Raw genomic sequence first — 11,206 nt, 5'->3', positions numbered from 1 at the left:
GTGTGTGTGTGTGTGTGTGTGTGTGACTGTACTCCGGGGGGAGCCCGTGTGTGTGTGTGTGACTGTACTCCGGGGGGAGCCCGTGTGTGTGTGTGTGACTGTACTCCAGGGGGAGCCCGTGTGCGTGTGGGACTGTCCTCCAGGGGAGCCCAAGTCTCTGTGGGACTGTAGTCTGGGGGAGAACCCATGTGTGTGTGGGACTGTACTCCAGGGGGACTGTATTCCTCGGGAGAACCCGTGTGTGTGGGACTGAACGTTAGCAACATTTAAGGTTAATCTTGATAGACACACGAACAGGAGGCGAAAGGGTTCAGAAAATATTTACATGAATGTTGCCATGGTTGGAGAGTTTGGCCTATACTCCCATGAGGGAAAACATCTGCCCTGTCAATGCCCACAGAATACTGTATGTTTCAATAAGTCACCTCCCATTCCTCTATGGCTGCAATGAATATAGGCCAAACTCCCTCAATGTCTCTTCATAAGTTAATTCCTCTATACCTGGTATCAGCTTAGTGAGCCTTCTCTGGACTGCTTCCAACACCTGTATATCTCCCCTTAGATAAGGGGCCCAAAACTATTCATAGTATTCCAGATGTTGCCTGATTAGATCCTTGTATAGTTTGAGCAAAACCAGAATACCTCTTTTATCGTCCATTCCAGCTTTTTTGCCTTGAAAGAGTTGAGGTTCTTTGTAGTTTGTGATGCAGCCAATGCTGCAGTCTGATGTACACTCCAAGTTATGAATTAGGTGTAGGAGTAGGTTATTCTCCTTTTGAGCTTGCTCTGTTGTTTAATAGGATCATTGTCATAAAGTCATGGATTCATACAGTGCCGAAAAGGCCCTTTGGCCCATCAAATCTGCACCAACATTAACTACTACTAAAGGTGCACTAATCCCAATTTCCTGCACTTGTCCCATATCCTTGAATATTATGATATTTTCAAGTACTTATCCAAATATTTTTTAAAGGGTTGTTAACTTTCAGGCCTCCAGTACGTTCTCAGGAAGTGCATTCCAGATTGTCACCACCTGCTGAGTGAAAAAGATTTTTTTCCCCCAAATCCCTGCTGAAATTCCTGCTCCTTATTGTAAAACTATGTCGTTTCATGATTAATGCTTCAACCAAGGAGAACAGCTGCTCCCTACTCCACATAACCGTATACATCTCAATCATGTCCTCCTTCCGCTTTCTCTGCTCTAACGAAAACAATCCAAGCCTATCTAGTCTCTCCTTATAGCTCATAGCTGATCTGCTTGTGGCCTCAACTCCACATTTGTTGATAACCATTGATTCCTTTGTTTGTTTGGGAGGCAGTTTGCAATATTGATAATATTACTGACCAGAAAATCACAGCTCCCCAATATTATTCTTGGGTCTTTGGTTCAAATTCCCCCACCAAAAAATGTATCTACTTCTGCCTTAAAACAATTTAGTGATCCTGCCTCTGTCACTCTCTAAGGAAGAGATTAAATCCCTGGGGGAGAGAAATTGTCCTTATCTCCATTTTAAATGGGCAATTACTTATTTTTAAACTATGCCCCCTATTTCTAGTCACCCTCACAAGTGAAATCATCCTTTCAGTATCTATCCTACCGTGTCCTTTTAGCATGTTTCAGTTAGATCACTTCTCATTCTTCAAAACTCCAAGTTGGAGCTACAGGCTCAGCCTTTCTGAACTTTCATCAGACAGCAACCCATCCCATTCCTGGGATCTGGGCTGTAAGTCTGGATTATTTGAGATTATGTTGTTTCCAGCCTTTCAATTTGACCTCTTTGTGATTATGGCCTTTGCTGGCTTCAGATTACTGCAGTGTTCTCATTGACTTCAGTGCTGGAGAGAGTTATTCTGAGAGGTTGAAATGCCGTGAGATCAACACGCTTCTGCTATTTTATTGCTCCTTGACTTACTGGGCTGCCTTGGGTGGGAGATTTTCACCAATAACTCTGTTTGCCACTTTTGGAAATAGTCCCTGCCATTGTGCAGGGAGTGGAATTCTAGGAGCAGAATCCTTCTCTGATCTCCATGTGTTCTGGAAGGTGTCTACACTCACTGGTGTCATTGCTAAGGGGGGTGTGGATGGGCAGTGAGTCACCACAGTAACTAATTAAATTTTAAACCAGGCAAATTGATACTTTGTCTGATGCACAAATGAGTACCATGGTATGTGAATTTCAGAGGCAGTGTGATGTCAGGTTTATAGGCTGTATGTCTCAAAGGCTGACAGACCGTGTCAAACATCATGTCCCTTTTGAATGTTTGCAAATAGTAAGGTACTGATTGTATCTAACCAATTTAAGATTGTCATTTGGGCTCGCTGTGTGGTGTACCAGCATGCACTTGAAGTTTTCTATATTAAAACACAGCCTTGTTCTTTGCAGACGGAAAACTCATGTACGTCCACTGCACCTGTTTCAACTCAACAAAATAGCCGACAGTACTTGCTCTGCAATTAATTTCTCTGCAATCAGAGTTAACCTGTCTAGTTCAAAATATAAACAAGCCCAGCAGTTAATTGTCAATCATCATTAATTGGAGCATTCTCCATGGCAACATTTGTACCAATGAGCCCCACTCACCGTCCAATTAGCACTGTCCTCTTCTCTTGCAGTATAAATATTGGTTTACCTCTTAAATTGGTATTCTTGCAAATTGTCCTGATGAGTCCAGGATGAAAATCTTCAACAATGTGCCTTTGACTTACTTGTGACTGGGCTGTTAGATGTCTGTCTGTGGAATTGCATGTTCCGTTGTAGGGATTACTGGCTTTAGTTTACTTCTATGTAATGTATTCTTGGTTTCCATTGGCAACCCTAATGATGTTTGTGCTGTGCCCAGGTCACAGTGGCTGACATTAAGGAGTTTGAAGATAAGTATAAAGGCTCGGAAGAGGAGATGACAGATATAAAGCAGGCATACCTGGATTTTGAGGGGGACATGGATGGCATCATGGAGTCAGTGTTGTGTTCCACACTCGAGGATGAATCACGGATACGGGCGATCCTGGAGACAGCCATTGAGGCACAAGAGCTCCCAGCCTACACAGCATTTACAAAGGAGACCGCAAGCAAACAGAGAGCCCGGAAGAGGAGGGTGAGCGCATTTTTCTTTTACTCTGTTTATCCATTATAAAATGATTGTCACAACCATTACACTGCAATATGGCAATAGTCACACCTGACCTTTAATCAGCCTAAAGTATTTAATTGAGATGGTTGTTAACGAGTGAACTCTGAGGTGAAGTTGAAGCCCAGTCATTGAGAAGCTATAGGTAAAAACCAGCCTGCATAAAAAAGTTGTAATCCTGGTCTCCAAGCAGAAGCTGTTGCGTTGTCTGTTGGGTTGAAGCATATCAAACATGTGGGTCCTGAATTTCCACCAGCTTGTTCTGGTTTCCTCACCACAAATCCCCTTGAAATCAGATAAATGAGTTCACAAGATTGTGGAAATTCAAGTGCAGATCGCATTCTCTCAGATCTAAGTTCTGTAAATTTGTGCTCATTTGACTGCCCATGAAACTGCTTGCTCCAGTCAGGGTGAGTTAGTATTATTTATTCAAATGTTTAATTGATTCTCGCTGGCTAGGTCTGCATTTATTGCCCATCCCTAATTGCACAGAGGGCACTTCAGAGTCAGGCACATTTACTGTTATTCTAGAATTATATGTAGGCTAGACTGGGTGAGGATGACAGATTTCATTCCCTGAAGGATGTTATGAATCAGATGGATTTTTCTGATAATTGACACTGATTTCATGGTCATCATTCGACTCTTAATTCCAGATTTTTAATTGAATCTAAACTCCACCATCTACCCAGGTCCCCAGATCATAACCAGGGTCTCTGGATGAATAACTTGCTCAGGGATAGTAAGAACTGCCAATGCTGGAGTCAGAGATAAGTGTGGAGCTGGAGGAACTTTCTGAAGATTTTTCTGAAGAAGGGTCCCGACCCAAAATGTCAACTTTCCTGCTCCTGTGATGCTACCTGGCCTGTTGTGTTCCTCCAGCTCCACACTGTATTATCTCTGGATGAATAGTTTAGTGATTAATTTTAGTAATAATACCACTAGACCATTGTTTTTAACCTCCTCTTACCCCCCACAAACAATAACAGTAATGATAGCAGTGTGCAGAGTTTGGGTATGGAGGGGTGGAGGCTGCGTGTGGGGTTTGGGTATCGGGGGGAGCAGTGTGTGGGTTTTGGTACAGGGTGGGGAACAGTGTGATAGCAGTGTTGCATGCAGACAGTATCTACTTCTTGTTAATCAGTGTCTCATGATGACAGGGTGACCGAGAGGCCAAAGAGGCTGAAGGAGTGAGACAGAAGCTGGGACTGGAGGATGGAAGTGACTCCCTCAAACTACTTATCCAGGTGAGTGAGTCAGCAGATCGTGCCAGTAATATTACGATCCTGGGTAAATTTGATCAACAATCTATTAGTTATCAGGTTGGGATTGCTGCCCTGTACCTGTGCAACAGTGAGACTATAGTCTGCCTATTTTCTCATTTTGTGAAATGCTGAACCTTCCTCCAGACCAGCCTAGTATTGTGTAGTGTGCAGTCATGGTGTTCGTTACAACAAGACCTATCTCCCATCACACCTCAGTGGATAGCATTCTGGGGACTGGCTGATCATGCTGCCAGTAATGGAGGCCCAAATTCTATCCTGGCTCAGAATCTCGTGTCTCAGGCTGTGAACCTGTGGCTCCCTCGGAACATGTCCTTTTCCAGCCGAATAAATAGCAGCAACCCTCTGGCTCATGAAGTTTCTGCCCCTCCCCGCCCCCCCTTCCCTCCTATACTGTTCCCCTGGATTGTGAGGAATTGGCCCCACTTACTGCAGGTGAATGTTGTTCGGGTGAAAGGTTGCTGATTGGATCGTTGTATCTTCAGAAGAAGCAGAAGGACCGGGAGAAGCAGATGGACAATTTCTTGGCCGCGATGGAGGCAAAGTACTGTGCAAATTCACAAAAAGGAAAGAAAAGTACCAAGAAAGGAAAGAAGTGAAAAATAGAAAAATCTAATTTGGAGGTTGCCACATTAGGAAGGATCGGCAGGAGACCTAGTGGATCCAAAGTCAAGGTGATGACTATTTTGCTCCTGGTTGGACAATTGATTTGTGCTGAAGAAAGAATATTGTCCTTGCCTTTGTAAAGTAATCTGATCTCCTTTCTCTGCTGTGTACTTGTTGGTATGTAATGAGAAGGGAATTATGACTGAATGATCTTGTTTTGTAGCAATGAGGTGTAGTTGGGAAATAAAGTTATTTTTTTTGTAAACATCTTTTTCTGTTCCTTTTCATTACTACTGTACCACAAGAGCCCTCCAGCATTTACTTTTTAATACATCCACTACCAAATCACCCAGTTAATAAATTTAAACAAACAAATTACAAGGACTGTCTCCCAAGGGCACTGCAACAATAACAATAAATTGAAGGAAGGGAGGGCTTAAATCAAAATGGAGTTGGAGGCGGGTATAACGCACTCCAACAAATATGATGGTCACCTCTCCCTAAACCTCAAGGCTGTTAGTGGCCAATGCATGTTCCTTCTCCAAGGATTAATTTAATTTAAAAATTGCATTGAGGACAGCTATCATTTTTAAAGTTATCAATTTGTAATAATAGTTCATCTTGTGTGGGGATAGCATCCTTTAGCCAAATCGTAAATCTCTTCCCCGCTCCCCCACCTCAAAAAAAAGAGTAGCTCCTCCACTTCATGCTGCTTTTGTGAAAAACGGTCCCGCACGCACCGGCTCCCCCTGGAGTACAATTCAGGACACTGACTTAAAACCAGGTTAGTTCCATAAGCCCACTCTCACTGAGGTGCAATTCCGTACATACAGACACTCACGTGGTTACAGTCCCGCGTGCACTGACCCTCAGTTGCACAGGCATAGCAGGTTGGAAAATGACAACTTGGGTTTTACAAAATGAAAACCCTGTTTGACAAATTTATCATGAGAATGTAACTATTGGATAGAGGGTAGTCAGATATAGTACACTTGAATTCAAGTTGCCACGCCAAATAATAGGGAGGTAAGCATTCATGGAATTAGATGTGACAATCTTACATCAATTAGTGGATTAGTGGACAGAAGTAAAGTGTGTGTAAATGGTGTGTTTTCATAGCTTGTGCAGCATTGCAAGCATCAATGCTATGATCTCTTCTATTTGCAATCTATATTAATGACATCCTGCAGACAGTCTGAGCGTAATCTCGCAAAGTTTATTGCTAAAACATATTTCAGTGGAAAAGTAAGCTATGAGGAGAACAGTGAGGCTGCAGAAAGGTACAGACATGTTAGGTGAGTGTGCTTCAAGGGAATAAGTGAGAGATATAAAGAACAATATAGCAAAGGAACAGCCCCCTTGGACCACCAAGCCTGCACCGATTCCTAATCCTTACTTAGACTGCTACTTGTTGCCAAAATGTGCTTTCTATCCCTATGCCTTCTGTTCATGTGTCTGCCAAAAGATACCTTAAACGTTGCTAACGTGCCTCCTTTCACCACCTTCCACTGGCAGAGCATTCCATGCACCCACCACCTCTGTGAGAAAGATTTTCCCTGCACTTCTCTCCCAAACGTTCTTCCCTAAACACCTTGAACTTGTGCCCTGTTGTAGTTGACCTTTTCACCCTGGGAAAAAGCCTCTGATTATCCACCCAATCTATGCCTCTCATAATTTTGTAGACTTCCCATCAGGTTGCCCATCAGCCTCCGTTTTTCCATTGAAAGTGATCTGAGTTTATCCAACATCTCCTTGTATTTAAATCGCTCCAGACCAAGCAACTGGTAAACCTTCTCTGCACCCTCTCCAAAGAATGCATGTCCTCTGGTAGTGTGGCAACCAGAACTGCATGCAGTATTCCCAATGTGGCCTAACTAAAGTCTCATACAGCTGTAACATAATTTGCCAACTTTTATATTTGTTACCCTGACTGACAAAGGCAAGCATGCTGTATGCCTTCTTGACCACCTTATCCACCTGTGTTGCTACTTCCAGGGACCTGTGGACCTGGTATGCCCAAATCGCACTGTATGTCAGTTGCTCCTAAGGGTTCTGCCATTTGTTGTATAATTTGCACCTGAATTTGATCTTTTAAACTGCATTGCCTTGCACTTGTCTGGATTAAACTCTATCTGCCATTTCCCTGTCCAAGTCTGCAATCAATCTATATCCCACTGTATCCTTTGACAATACTCCTAAGTATCTGCAACTTTGCCAATTTTGGTGTCATCCACAAACTTACGAATCAGCCCACCTATGTTCTCCTCCAGATTGTTTGTTTGTTTATATATAGCAAACAACAAAGGTCCAAGCAGAACACCAGTAGTTACTGGTCTCCAATCCAAAAAGCACCGTTCCACTGCTACTCTGTCTTCTATTACCAAGCCAGTTTTGTATCCATCTAGCTCGCACACCCTGGATCCTATGAGACCACTTTTGTACCAGCCTGCTATGAGGTACCTTATCAAATGCCTTTGTAAAGTCCAGGTAGACAACATCATCGTCCCTTCCCTCATTAATCATTCTTGTTACTTCCTCAAAAAAACTCAATCAAGTTGGTGAGAGATGACCTTCCCTGCACAAACCCATGCTATCTATCACTAACGGGTCCATTCGCTTCTAAATGTGAATTATATCCTGTCTCTCAGTATCTTCTGCAACAGCTTCCCGGCCTGTAAGTAGCTGGATTATGTCTGTTTCTCCTCTTAAACAAAGGAACAACATTGGCTATTCTCCAGTGCTCTCGAACCTTGCCTGAGGCCAAAGAGGATGCAAAGATACCTGTTAAGGCTCCAGCTGTTTCCTTCCTTGCCTCTAACAGTATCCTGGGATAGATGCCATCTGACCAGGGGACTTACCTACCTTAATGTGTTTCAAGACATCCAACACTTCCTCTTTCATTATGTTGACGTGTGTGAGAGTATTCGCACACCTTTTCCTCACCTCAACATCCCTCATGTCCCTGTCTTTGGTAAATACTGATGTACAGTACTTCATTTCCTCGAGCTCCATACATAACCTCCTTTCAGTATCCTTGAGTGGACCCACTCTTTCCCTAGCTACCTCTTGCTCCTAATATATGTTTAAAAATTGCCTTGGGATTCACTTTGGTTGTAAGAATGAAAAAGCAGAATACATTATTTTGAAAGGGATAGAAATTTTAAATGATGATCAAAGAGACTTGAGTGTACAAGGAACACAGTCCACATCGCAGGTAAACCAAATGATTAGAAAGGCAAATAACATGTTAGCCTTTTATTCCAAAGGGAGTGGAGGACAGGAATAAAGTTTTGCTATAATTATAGAGGGCTTTGGTGAGACCAGACCTGGAGTACTGTGTACAGCTTTGGTCTCTGTATTTAAGGAAGGCTGTACCTGCTTGAACCTGTAACTGCAGGCACCTGCTCACATGCGCTAATCTGCAAATGTGCATGAACACAGTTCCAAACTGCTAGGTCATTGAAATATTGATGTCACATGGAAAGGCTGCATTGCACATGTGCAGTGAAGAAGCATGATATGGAAATGGAGTTCAGTGGTTGGGAGTGAAGACATGGGAACCTCTCTCCTTCCCCCATCTCTCCTCATTCCCCCCATCTCTCCTTGTTCCCCCATATCCTTCCTTTCCCCTTCACCCTCACCCCTCACATTCTAAAAACACTTTATACAAAGGGTTGGGTAAAAACTCTGTTAACTCCGTTCATTTGGCTTTCAATGCACACTGAAGGAAAAGTATACCTTTCTCCAGCAATAGAGTTTGAGTAGCTCCTGCACCCTGAATATAATCGAGTTTGCCCATATCATTTCAGGAAAGAGGACTTACTTTTTTACTCAATAAAAATCCTTTATATCTTTCATCTACTGTATTCACTTCTCCTGCACATACAGCAGTGTTTATCTCCAGTCCCATTCTGTAATTAGGTCTATAATTGATCAATAGTATTTTCATTCTGGCTTCCTTTTTCAGACTCAGTCATGTGAACTCCAACAAGTTCCACTTAAACCTTCAATTCACACCTCCCTCTCAGCACCTTCCTTTCCGGTCTGAGGAGGAAATCCTGGGGCATTCCTGGCTCTCCATTCTTTATCCTGGCTGCTTGCCCTTCCTTCACTCTCTCACCTTCTAACCTTCGCTGGCTTACAGCAGTGAAAAAAATAAAGATTTCGTTTTATGGATCATCTCGTTATCTGCCGTCTGTCTAGCTGTTGGAATTCTGTGGTCATCAACATGGGTTCTAAATACTGCAGGAAGTGAATTTTTAATTTCTTCTACAAGAATACTTTCTCTGAGAGCTTCATACCTGGCAATTTACTTGAAATGCCTGTATCCATTGGTCATAATTATTTTGCCCTCTCAAATTCATTATCCATCTGCTGTTTCCTTAAGTCTCCTGCAAAACCTAACTCATACTCACCCAGGATAATGTTTTTTACTGCATCATAATCCATAGAATCCTCTTTCAATACTGGTGTGGAAATTTCATGAGCTCCACCTGCCTACATCCTCTGCATTGGTAATGTCCAGTTTTCCTTCAGCCACTTTACTTGCTTTGCTACTTTGTCAAATGGCAAAAGTATGCCTCTCTCTCAAACTTTAGCAGGATGTGCACAAATTTAATTTATTTCCTGACTATACTTTGGGTTATGGCTAGCTTTTTCCTCAGCAGAACCATCCTCTGCATCTTAGTTTCTTTTAACCCCAGCCTTTGAAGTCAGTAGTCTCTTTTCATTTTCCTTATTTTTCCTTTTCAATTCTAGTTCAAGCTTCTTAAATGGTCTTTCATTTTCCTTTTCCTCTCTCTGAAGTGCCCTTTCTTTTTTTAAGATCTATTTCTCTTTTCTGCTTTTTAATTTCGTTTTCCATTTCAAGTTGCTTGATTTCTTTTCCATGCTCAAGCTGTTTTCACTGCAGTTAAATTCTCGCTAATTTGGTCCCTCTTGTGTTTCCACCAATCCCAAATGGTGTGCAGATATGTTAATTATCTCTGCCTTCTTAGTGTTTGCAAGAAATTCCACCCAACTCCTTTACTATTTCTGTTAGCTTAATCTAACATTTATAGAATCATAGAATCTCTATAGTGTGGGAACAGGCCCTTCGGCCCAACAAGTCCACACTGACCCTCAGAGCATCCCACCCAGATCCATCCCCTATAACCGACCTAATGTAAACATCTCTGAACACTATGGGCAATTTAACATGGGCAATCCACCGAGCCTGCACATCTTTGGACTGTGGGAGGAAACCAGTCAGGAAGATATTCTCAGTAGAGATAGTAGGACCTACGTCCATGACACCACCCACACCCTCCACCTCCTCCAGAACTTCCAATTCCCCGGTCCCCAACACCTCGTCTTTACCATGGACGTCCAGTCCCTATACACCTGCATTCCCCATACAGATGGCCTAAAGGCCCTCCGCTTCTTCCTGTCCCGCAGGCCCGACCAGTCCCCCTCCACTGACACCCTCATCCGCTTAGCCGAACTCGTCCTCACACTCAACAACTTCTCTTTCAATTCCTCCCACTTCCTACAGACAAAGGGGTGGCCATGGGTACCCGCATGGGCCCAAACTATGCCTGCCTCTTTGTAGGTTACGTGGAACAATCCCTCTTCCGTACCTACACTGGCCCTAAACCCCACCTCTTCCTCCGTTACATTGTTGACTGTATTGGCGCCGCCTCGTGCTCCCACGAGGAGCTCGAACAGTTCATCCTCTTCACCAACACCTTCCACCCCAACCTTAAGTTCACCTGCACCATCTCTGATACCTCTCTCTCCTTCCTGGACCTTTCTGTCTCCATCTCGGGCAACCACCTAGAAACCGATATCCATTTCAAGCCCACAGCTACCGAGAATACTCCTCCTCCCACCCACCTTCCTGCAAAAATGCTATCCCCTATTCCCAATTCCTTCGCTTCTGCCGCATCTGCTCCCAGGATGAGGCATTCCACTTCCGTACATCTCAGATGTCCTCGTTTTTCAAGGACCGCAACTTCCCCCCTCAGTGGTCGAGAATGTCCCCCACCGTGTCTCCCGCATTTCCCGCAACTCATCCCTCACACCCCGTCCCCGCAATAATAACCAAAAAAGAATCCCCCTCGTCCTCACGTACCACCCCACCAACCTCCGGATCCAACGCATCATCCTCCGACACTTCCGCCATCTGCAATCCGACCCCACCACCAAAG

General features: G+C 43.6%; 1 protein-coding gene across 1 annotated transcript in view; it reads left to right on the top strand.

The window, feature by feature from the left end:
• dnajc9 (DnaJ (Hsp40) homolog, subfamily C, member 9) overlaps positions 1 to 5,283 on the top strand; it is a 26,584-nt gene extending 21,301 nt beyond the window's left edge. Inside the window, exons 4-6 of the mRNA XM_048616306.1 lie at positions 2,842 to 3,096; positions 4,290 to 4,376; positions 4,898 to 5,283. Of these exons, the coding sequence (XP_048472263.1) occupies positions 2,842 to 3,096; positions 4,290 to 4,376; positions 4,898 to 5,011 (456 nt within the window). The 3' untranslated portion in view covers positions 5,012 to 5,283. The remainder of the gene's footprint in view (positions 1 to 2,841; positions 3,097 to 4,289; positions 4,377 to 4,897) is intronic.
• The last annotated feature ends 5,923 nt before the right edge of the window (positions 5,284 to 11,206 follow it).

Source organism: Rhincodon typus, chromosome 34 (genome assembly GCF_021869965.1).
Source record: "Rhincodon typus isolate 14 chromosome 34, sRhiTyp1.1, whole genome shotgun sequence".
Lineage (NCBI taxonomy): Eukaryota > Metazoa > Chordata > Chondrichthyes > Orectolobiformes > Rhincodontidae > Rhincodon > Rhincodon typus.
Note: the sequence above shows the minus strand (reverse complement) of the source record. Positions and strands in the feature narration are given on the sequence as shown.